Source organism: Embiotoca jacksoni, unplaced genomic scaffold, assembly GCF_022577435.1.
Source record: "Embiotoca jacksoni isolate LCO1_2020_lvr unplaced genomic scaffold, fEmbJac1.0.p SCAF_30, whole genome shotgun sequence".
Taxonomy (NCBI): Eukaryota; Metazoa; Chordata; class Actinopteri; family Embiotocidae; genus Embiotoca; species Embiotoca jacksoni.
The window spans coordinates 3,402,113-3,412,378 of record NW_027185382.1 but is presented as its reverse complement, the minus strand read 5'-3'; the positions used below and the strand labels follow the sequence as shown (position 1 = coordinate 3,412,378).

Here is a 10,266-nt window from a genome sequence, read left to right as displayed (position 1 = left end):
ATAAATTAATTACTGTCAACTGAATCTGTCAGAAATATGTAAATATATTTTTTTGAAACTGCCAAATTATTATTAAAACATCTAAATTGAAACACAATTGTTCCTTAAACATTAAAAAAAATTAGTAGCTGCAATTATTATAAGCGTCGTCACGTCTTAATTTGCCAACACCGCCATCTCGTGGACGAACAGGTACACGACGCCAAACGTCGTGCGTGACTCGTCATCATTACGCGTCCGCCACAACATGTGAAGAAAACATGTCGAGGGGAGGTTGTTGTTTTTTTTCCCCCTGACTTTTAATTGCAGCTCGTCTCCATTCGTTTAATACTGGAACTTTTAACCCCGTTTGGACTCGGTAAGTAGCCGGAGAGCGACGGGAGGCTAAACTTAGCTTTACTCCCCTTTTTTTTTTTTTAGTTTCCGGTTGTTTTGTTAGCTTGTAGCTTTGCTAACAGCGTGGACAACATGGAGACAAATTCCATTGAGCTCCACGGAGACGAGGAGATCATCGAAGTCATCGACCTGAACGACGTGGAGCCCGGCCCAGGTGGGTGTGACGGATTACACCCTCCTCAAAGATCACTGATTGCATCCACAGTAACTCACCCTCTCCTCCTCCTCCTCCTCCTCCTCCTCCTAGATGACCTGGCTGATGACTTGGAGGACGTGGACTTCGAGGACATCGGCCAGGCAGATGATGAGGGCTGGGAGACAGAGGACGAGATGGAGGCTGAGGCAGAGCAAGATGACAGTGAGCTCACCTTCTCCAAACACACAGGTAAACAAAAACAAACATCCTTCAGACGAGTCCACGTGGCTGTCAATCAATGTCTCAATGTCTCTGGCTTCCTGTCTCCTGTCCAGGCTCTGTGTTTTGCGTGAGTTTGGATCCGGCCACAAACAGCTTGGCTGTGACGGGAGGAGAGGACGACAAGGCCTACGTGTGGAGGGTGAGCGACGGGGAGGTTCTGCTGGAGTGCACAGGTCAGAGGAGGAACACCCTGCAGACGCTTCATCCAAACAAACATCATGAAACCGGAGCTGACAACAATCTGTGAAACACTGAAATAGTTTGGGGTTGTTGTTTTTTTTTCCTGTCTTTTGTCTCCGCAGGTCACAAAGACTCGGTGACGTGCGCCGTGTTCAGCCACGACTCGTCCATGGTGGCTTCGGGCGACATGAGCGGGACGATTAAAGTCTGGAAAGTGGAAACCAAAGAGGAGATCTGGTCCTTTGAAGTGGGAGATCTGGAGGTGAGGGCTTCTGGTCTGAAGCCTTTTTTTTTGTTGTGTGTGTGTATTGGGGTTTTTAAATGAATGTGTGGTCTCGTGGAGGAAGTGAACGATCAGACACCCTCGAGCGAAGCGCGCAACCCGCAGGAATTATATAAAAATGCAGCGGAAACTAAAGGAAAATAGTTTGTGTGTAAAGCAGCTGTTAAAACGCCTCGTCCCCAGTGGTTGGAGTGGCATCCCTGCGCCCCGGTGCTGCTGGCAGGAACAAACGACGGCAACATGTGGATGTGGAAGATCCCCGCAGGAGACTGCAAAACCTTCCAGAGTCCCGCGTGTCAGGCCACCAGCGGCAAAGTCCTCCCTGACGGTGAGAGACACGGGGAATACAGGGACACAAATTCACTCACAAAAAAAAAAGCATTCACGGTATTAAAAGTTGAAAGAAGCCGATTAACAACAGAGGTTTTTGCGCAGGTAAACGGGCTGTGGTGGGTTATGAGGACGGGACGGTGCGCGTGTGGGACCTGAAGCAGGGAAACGCCATCCACGTCATTAAAGGTGAGCAACGGCATTTTGAGTTCTCGTCTCGATGCTTCGATTCTTCAGGGTGACTCACGATGATCGCAACGAAATTACAACTGCGAATACGGGAACTTAAAAGAGGAAGTGATCCTCTGGAAAACATCTGACGCAAATTCAAAACTACAATATTTCAAAGGTTGCAGTGCAGCCGGCAGAACTTCATCTTCCACACACAGTTTGCTGTTCACGGTCTGATGTTTTACGCTCTGCACGAACTACTCGTCCAGTTTCCCACAGATTCATCATTCAAATGCTGCTATCTGTTGATCTTTTCTGTAACTGTGCTGCTCCGACTCCACTGGGAAAGTGATATTTGTATTTATTGAGATGAGAAAGCAGTTAAAATGAGTCATTGAGTAATGGTCTGTTTTTAGATTAATTGTTTACTTGCTGAAGTGGTTCTTCCAGCACAGTTGTAAAGTTTTATAAATAAACTGAAGGCATTGATAAATATAAGCTATTAATGGAAATGATAAACATCCCGGACATTAATCAAATACAGACATGCAGATAATCAAACAGGAAGTTGGAGGACAACTACAATCAACGTCGTTGATGTACTGAATTTCATGGTGGACATTTAGTCGTGGCTCCTTTTGACAGGTCAGGACGGACACGAGGGCGCGCTGACCTGCCTGGCATGCAACAAGGATGGATCTCTGGTGCTGACCGGCTCAGTGGACGCCTGTGCCAAGCTCATCAACACCGCAACGGGCAAGGTGGCTGCCATGACGACACAATAACAGGCAGACGGGACAGGAAAGAGGAAAGAGGAAAGAGGAAAGGTCGATTGGCATCTTCTAATATCTGTGTTTGTCGTGCGTGTGAAGGTGGTCGGAGCGTTCTCCGTGGAGGGAGGCAAAGCAAAAGGATCGAAAGACGAGCAAGAATCCAACTCCGTAGAATCTGTGGGATTCTGTAACGTGTGAGTTGTTGAGAAACATCGAGATTGGGTCAGTCGTGGAGGGAATCCGGCTTCAGCTCCTTAAACGTGTTACCTCTCTCATCCTGTCCAGCCTGCCTCTCATCGCCGTGGCGTACTTGGACGGGACTCTGGCCATATACGACCTCTCAACACAAGCGTTGAGGCACAGGTGCCTGCACGAGGTAACGGCCGCCATCAGGGTGGTCTGGTTGAGTTTCTGTAGCAGATAATGTGTTAAAATAAACATCCAGTGATAGCAGGAAGAGAACGTCGAGTTAAGGAGTTACGTTTTGCAGTTTACACAGTTGAATATCAGGACAGTTTGTTCAACGTTTTTTTTTTTACTTTTTACTGCAAGAAAGAAATGATGGTAATGCACTTAAAACAGCCCCTTTATTTCTATACTGTAATACCAGGCTCTATTCAATGTGTTAGCCTTATTTAAAAAAAAAAAAAATAGGATATTGGCTGTTCGCAAAGGTGATTTGATGGTTTGTAAATGTCTCCTGTTGTCCTCTCCGTGCTCCTCCAGGCTGGCATCGTTCACCTGCGGTGGGAGGAGTCTTCTTCTGTGGTGTCCACCTGCAGTCTCGACGGAGCGCTGCGTTTATGGGACGCCCGCTCTGGCAACATGGTGTCCGAGTACCGCGGCCACACCGCAGAGATCCTCAACTTCAGCATCAACAGGTGAGATGTCACTCCAACGCTCGGATTAAACAGCACGCCGGCTCTTATACAATATACTTCGTACAATGTTGAGCATTTTTGTTGCTTTGTGTGAATACCCAAGCAGAAAGCAGATTTAGATGAATTAGTCTTCTTGATCTCCTCCTCGTCTGTCCTCAGGGAAGCGTCTCTCGCAGTGACCGCTTCAGGAGACAACCAGGCGAAAGTCTTCTGCCTCCAAAGACCTGACCGGTAAAAGACAGACAGAAGACAAAGGCGAGAGGAGAGGAGAGGACATTTTTCAGGAGAAACATCAGAGACATTTCATTATCAGACTTTATGTTCACTCACATTGAAGGAAACAGGTTCCCTTCTCCTCAGGATTTTTAAGTATTTGCGTTTGTGGTCCTGACATCTTGTGATTTTGTAGAAATGTAGCAACCAAAAGTTCATTTTTCCTCAGTTGTGCTTATTTGGCAGATGTTCAAGCATTTTCTAGCACACTTTAAGTAACTAAGACTCTCTTCAACAAAATTGTTCCTCACTATTTTAGTTCAAGTACGCTCTTGTTGGAGAATCTGACAAACTAAACAAAGTGAAATTCAAAGTGTGATGCATTATAATGTCTCGTGTTCAACATCTGTTTTAGTTCTAAAATAGATTTTAGATATAAAAAGATAGAGAAGGGAAGTTTTTTTCCATAATGGGAGTATTTTGTTTGCCAAATGTTTTCCTCCCTGAAGATGTGTTTGTGGTCTTCCAGCTTTCCGACACCTCGTTTTTGTTGTAAACTCAAATGTAAATACAAAATAATTAATAATATACTTTCTTTTGAGTAACCATTAAAGTTCATTTTCAGCTGAGGGCTGTTCTGTGTCTTGTATTCACTTCCTCTGAGTTCATATTTATCCATCTATTTCTGTCCACGTTGATCAGTAGTGATAAGATGATGATGCATTTTGAAGCTGTGAGCTCAGACTGGATGACTAAAGTGGTCATTTGGAGGGCTGGGAAATGATGCAAGGTACCATAAAATGTTTAAACCAAGTGGTCTCTTGGCTTGTTAAGATGGTTAGTGATTCTGTTATAACTCAGATCTTTTATCAGATATGAATAAAAGGGAGGATGTGAGTCAGTCTGGGCCTTGAAAGAAAGTAGATCTTCCCACAGCCTACGTGTGATAAAAGGCAGAAAATTGCAGCCGACTTTAATTTTTAAAAGTTTTAATAGCACATTTCATTGTTAATAATTGAATCCAGGTTCTGCCCCAGTAGCCTTGGAGTTGTCCATACCATGTTTAACACAAGTCGGTCTATAATATGCATTTATGAGGAAAAAAATTAACAATTTGAAACCGTCGTGAACTACATTTCCTGCTGTCAGGAACCACATTAGCTCTCCAGTCACTTGTGACCTAGTACATTTCCATTAGCGTGTGACTGATAGGAGCCTATTAAACCTAAAGGTCAGAACATTTTTTTTCTCACAGCACCGGTCTGCGTCTGGTGGAAAGTGAAGCATTAACATCACAGCTGTGACTCAGTGCAGTGCATCCTGTGCAACTGAGTGTACAATCATTGATATTAATGGATGCGAGACTCTGGGATGAGCAGTCCGAGCTCTGATTGGTTACTTACACTCTGATGAAGACCAGACTGGGTCGAAGTGGTCTCACAGAAAGCAAACTGCCAGTGAGTCAATCTAACGCTTCTGTACACGTCGCTGCACGCCTCTTTATACCGAAAAACGTATTCAATATCTCAAAGGCAAAACCCGCTCGGTTCCTCAAACGTTTTTAGTTGTTCTTATTTCTGCCTGCTGGTCCTCCTCTCTGCTCGGCTGTCCATCAGGAAGAGGAAAAACCAACGTCAGTCGGTATCCTGCGCACAAGTGCTTCTTCCTTGTACCTCAGCTCACACAGTCCTTGTGTGCAACTGTACATAACTCACACAGACAGCCACGAACACGTGTTTGTGCCTTGCGTGGACACTGTTTAGTCTGATAGAAAATATGAGATTGCAGGTAAAAGCAGGAGAATACACTTTCTATTCAGCTCGAAGGGGAAAATAACAGCTGTCGACTCAGGCGTGTCAGGAGACAGCAAGTGTGTGTGAAGTGTGGAAGGATTCTCACCTTCGGACCTCGACGGGGCCGCAGCCTGATCTTTGAAAACAGAGAGCTGCCGATGCTGACGACAGATGCCCGACAAATGGGATGAGCGGAGAGAGGCAGGTGCTGCTGCCAAGGTAAACACGTCTGGAGGAAGAGGAAGCAAGTGAGAAACCTATTAACAGTTCTGCCACACAAAGTCAGACAGGAGTAACCATAGTAACGGTGATGAGGGGGGAAGTTGTACTGGAAATCCTGAAACAACTTTCCACCACTTCAAGCTCAGAAATGGAGAGCTGATATCAGTCGATCTCCAGTGCCAGACGATCTTATTAATCTTATCACGTTACATTTTTCGATTGTATGCAGAAATAAACCAGATAGAGGAACGGTTGTGCAGAGCCCGGAGTTCCAAGAAAGCCGAGGTGGTCCGTCTCCGTCTGAAGATGTTGTGCTTTTCATGTCCAGCTTGTCCTCCCTGCAAAGTGTCTGTCCAAGCTCACGTCACGTCATGGAACGTCTGTTTAAAAGCATAATCTGACTGGACTTCGTCCATCTCAACCGGCACCGGGTCTTCTCTAAACCATCAGCGGAGGACTCGTCCGTGTTTGGCTGACAAAGCAGGTCACCACTGGCCCTCCATCCTACGCTGTGTTTAAATATGAGACGTGTATAACAAGCTGTGGAGACGTACACACTTTTGTACGTGTATGTTCAGGTCAGTGCTGGGCCAAATAAAAGAAGCAAATAGATCAGACAAGTTTTACACAGAAGTTAGCTCTAAAAAAAAAAGTCTGGGCGTCTAATTGGCCTTATTAATGTTTAATAAAAGGTCATCTCTTACAGCGCTTTTAGTTGAGGATGATAAATATCTAGGTTACATGTTACATCAGGCGTGTGTGAGGACAAAGCGAAATGTTCTTATCATGAACATTTTTATCGTCCATTTGTGTATGTGGACTTAAAGACAGTGATGGAAAATATCTACTAGTAGTCAATGGATGTAAAATTGTGCAAAAAAACGTGTTAGCTGGAAGAGGGTTGGTGGACACTGTGGCCCGGTTGCCCAACACAGGAAAGCCACTGAACAAGTGCTGCCTCCTCCTTCTCTGCACTTCCCCTTTAAAGTCTGAGAGAGGAACAGTCTCACACTTGGCTGCTCGCTGTCTCTGTCATAATTCGCCGTGAGATTTTGTAGAGGATGATGTGGCTGAGTTCGCCGAGGTCACCTCGAAGGATAAAGAAGAAGCTCCTGTAGTTTGTGGATATGATATATAGGGGAACATGCGTGAAGTTATCAGGACAGTGACAAGAAGCTGTACTTTCATTACATTTAGTCTCTTAAGACTGGACTGGTCATCACAAAAAGGTAAAAGTCTCACTAATTTTGCTCCTTCAGTTTATTCATTGTAACAGATCCTCGTGCCTTTCTGCTGTTTTTAATAATTGCTATTCTACATATTTTAACATTTCATAGATTCCTGCATTACATAGTATTTTAACAATTTGAAATTTGAAACAGCCCTTGTATTTAAAATCGATAAATCAGTTTGCGTTTGTTTATTTACCTTTTAAAGACAATATTTGGCGACTTTGAAACCAGAAAACTGTATTTGGGCTTGAAGCTTTTTACATATATGTGAACAATGACCATGCACGTGTAGCAATGTCTATAATACATAAGGTGCATATTAGTATATATAGTAAAGCTTAACCATAAAGCCTATAGACACAAAGCTATGTGTAATATATAGGTGCGGTTTGTTGGAGTTCACTGTGACAATCTGTGTATATTTTACTTCTGTAAAAGTCCTGTAAGCTTCGTTGAATTATCTTCTGGATACGCATCACTTTCCAGACTATAATAGACACAGAGACAGTTGTAACTCCAGAGTCCCGGCTGATGAATTATTAAAAGGAAGCTTAACGTGTGCTCTTATTTGCCGTTGGCTAACAAAGAGGTCACATTTGTTCGGGTGGCAAGGAAACGACAGAAAGTAACATTGCGAGTTATAGTTGTGAGGTTTTATAACTGTTCCTGTGTCTCTTTACATAAGACAGTTTGTGTGTCTCCTTCCCTGCAGGGTAGCTGCATGTTGATGAGACTGGAGACAGGCTGCAAAAAGGAGGATCATAGGATTTCACGTATGATGGACTACGACGACTCCCAGGCGCTGCTCTCTGAAGAGCACCTCATCTACATCATCACCGTGCCGCTGTCCACCTCCATCATCCTGTCCAACCTCGTCATCATTCTGGGCATCTCCTGGAACCGCCAGCTCCACAACACGCCCAACTACTTCTTCCTCAGCCTGTTGGTGGCCGACATGTGTACGGGCGTGGCGCTGCCCTTCGTCCCGTTGATGGGTCTGAACCGGCAGTTGAGTTTTAGCTCCTGTCTGGTGGCTCACGTGTTCCCAAATTTCCTCTTCTTGGCGTTCCTCTTCAACCTGGTAATGGTCCACTATGAGCGCTACGTCTGCATCGCTGACCCGCTGCATTACAACAACTTGTGGATGCATCGCAGTTTTCCTCTGGCGCTGCTCGTGGTGTGGGCGCCTCCACTTCTGTTCGCGTCTCTGCCTGCTTTCGGGTGGAATAACTGGACGGGGCCCGATTGGGACGGCTGTTGCGCAAGTAGCCAAAAGTTAACGTCTCTTTCAAACTGTTCCACCAACGGAACCGCCTGCTGCTCGTACAGGCGGGTGTTCCCCAACGCTTTCATCTACTTGGAGGTGTACGGAGTCGTTTTACCCGCTATTCTCACCATCGCCGGCATGACCGGACGCGTGTTGTGCATCACCCGGGGTCAGCTGAAGGACATCTGCCGCCTCCATCGTTCGGTGGAGCGAGGGGGTCAGGCCTCGGACCGGGCGCAGAGGCTGAACCTGCGCTACACCCGCTGCGTGGTGGCGGTCTCGCTGACGTTTCTCGCTTGCTGGGTTCCCTATCTCATCTACACGCATGTCTGCATAGCAGTCTTGATCAGTGACACCAGGTGGAGCTCCACCGTGCACATTGTGCTGTCTTGCACCGGGATCGGAAGCATGGCCGTGGTGCCGCTGGTGCTCGGCCTGGCCAACAGGCAGTACACGGAGCCGGCATACAAACTTCTCCAGAAACTCAGGGACAGGTGGAGGCGAAGGACGCGGGGATCACAGGACGTTGCACTCTGAAAGAATACTGTTGAATCCAAACATGGAGGAAATGCTTGTTTGGATTTATTCTGTGGCAAATTATTTATTGTTGTTCTTTGAGAAAGCCGCACAATTGGAAGAAGTGATTCTTAAACAAGGCAAACAAATATATCAGACAGAATAAAGGGGGCATAAGATACTCACTGTGCTCCTCCCCTGGACAACTCCCTTAAAACAGACATATAAGCCTAAAGAAAGCACAATCAGCTGCTGTTGTAGTATTTGGTGTGATGGCAACCTTCAATCTTCTCATCAAACTCTCAGAGAAAATCAGTGTGTTCCCCAAAACCTCTGAACATCTCTCACATTTGGACAGGGTGTGTTTGATAGATCCGGTTGATGCAGATAGCATTAATTAACAAATTAGCTGGAGCCAGGCAGTCTTGTTCCCTCCTCCTCCTCCTCCTCCTCCTCATCCTCCTCATCCTCCTCCTCCGGTTCTCCTCCGTCTTCCTGACACATATGTAGTTGATATCCAGATGTGGAAAACATGCTGGGACATGGCTTAGCAAGGCAACGCAGATGTCCCCGGACCTCCCTGACCCCAGCAGTCCTGACGTCCCAACAGTTCAAACCTTGTTTGCTCTTTAATTTCATTAAAGTCTGCTCTTCCTCCTCAGCTCGCCTTCGCCTGCTGTCTCCCCCCCCCCCCCACACACACACACACACAGTGTGTACACATTAAAAACCCATTGTAATTGGGGGGGAAATCATGCATGACATGTTCTGTGTTTAATCAAGCCTCAAATAAAAAAAAGCTTATTTCCGTTGAATGGATCTTTACAGCACATAAAACTTCAAAATACAAGTAGCAGATGTTTCTGCAAGGCACGAGACCGCTTACACAGCATTTAACCTCCCTCAAACATTTCATCGAAATACAGCAGAGACTAGAAATTCATAACGTTGAGGATTTCAATATCCATGTTCTAAATGCAAACATGACCTTCAGCTGATGTCTGTCTCCTGCATGTTCTTGCGATGCTAATCTCCCCAAGTCTTTTGGGATGTATTACAGATTGTGGATACAGCCGTTTCCCCTCCTCAGCTTGCATACCAGTATAAAGATAAACACTGGCGAGGGAAGTAGGAGTAAACACTGCAGGGTGACAGATGGAGCAGATCTACGAGCAGTCAAAAAAGAAAGGGGTTTTTATTTTGCTGGTGCTCTGGGGTCGAATAAAACACTTTTATTCACAGGTTTTTCACATTTGTGAAACCTTTCACAGCTTTTTCTTTTCACATCTCGACCACATTAGACCCGGTACAGATCTTAAACCACGATACTAGATCTGTACCGGGACTAACAGGGATATCTGGGATGATAATGTGCTGGTCTCCAGTTAAATTTATATCGCACCTTCAATGACACACACATACACATACTCAGGCACTTACCATTAGACGACTTCATAACAAAACCATCCGTCTGTTGTGAGTGAAAGCAGCGATGTCCATGTCCATGTCCATGTCTGTGGACACATTCAATCAAGCCTTGAATATTGATCCAACAAGCCTTTGTTAAAACTTCTGGAGTGTCAGCCAGGTT

At 45.5% G+C, this 10,266-nt stretch overlaps 2 protein-coding genes across 2 annotated transcripts; both read left to right on the top strand.

Annotated features, from left to right (window-relative positions):
* The first annotated feature begins 231 nt into the window (after positions 1 to 231).
* Positions 232 to 4,274, top strand: aamp (angio-associated, migratory cell protein). Its single transcript, XM_069164162.1, has 11 exons — positions 232 to 550; positions 644 to 781; positions 868 to 987; positions 1,117 to 1,256; positions 1,461 to 1,605; positions 1,713 to 1,796; positions 2,424 to 2,539; positions 2,651 to 2,745; positions 2,837 to 2,927; positions 3,278 to 3,432; positions 3,592 to 4,274. Exons 1-11 carry the CDS (start codon positions 469 to 471, stop codon positions 3,665 to 3,667), a joined length of 1,242 nt encoding a protein of 413 aa, XP_069020263.1. The 5' UTR covers positions 232 to 468; the 3' UTR covers positions 3,668 to 4,274.
* A 2,401-nt stretch (positions 4,275 to 6,675) lies between these two features.
* gpbar1 (G protein-coupled bile acid receptor 1) lies at positions 6,676 to 9,481 on the top strand. The gene is made up of 2 exons (XM_069164008.1): positions 6,676 to 6,889; positions 7,605 to 9,481. The coding sequence occupies exon 2, from the start codon at positions 7,614 to 7,616 to the stop codon at positions 8,694 to 8,696; it is 1,083 nt and encodes a 360-aa protein (XP_069020109.1). The 5' UTR covers positions 6,676 to 6,889; positions 7,605 to 7,613; the 3' UTR covers positions 8,697 to 9,481.
* Positions 9,482 to 10,266: the final 785 nt, after the last annotated feature.

What these genes read in the sequence shown, in the direction of transcription:
- gpbar1 (XM_069164008.1), top strand. Translation starts at nt 7,614, where the DNA reads ATGTTGATGAGACTGGAGACAGGCTGCAAAAAGGAGGATCATAGGATT.
- aamp (XM_069164162.1), top strand. Translation starts at nt 469, where the DNA reads ATGGAGACAAATTCCATTGAGCTCCACGGAGACGAGGAGATCATCGAA. An exon ending in CGACGTGGAGCCCGGCCCAG is followed by an intron (nt 551 to 643) that starts GTGGGTGTGACG and finishes TCCTCCTCCTAG; the next exon opens with ATGACCTGGCTGATGACTTG. An exon ending in CACCTTCTCCAAACACACAG is followed by an intron (nt 782 to 867) that starts GTAAACAAAAAC and finishes TCTCCTGTCCAG; the next exon opens with GCTCTGTGTTTTGCGTGAGT.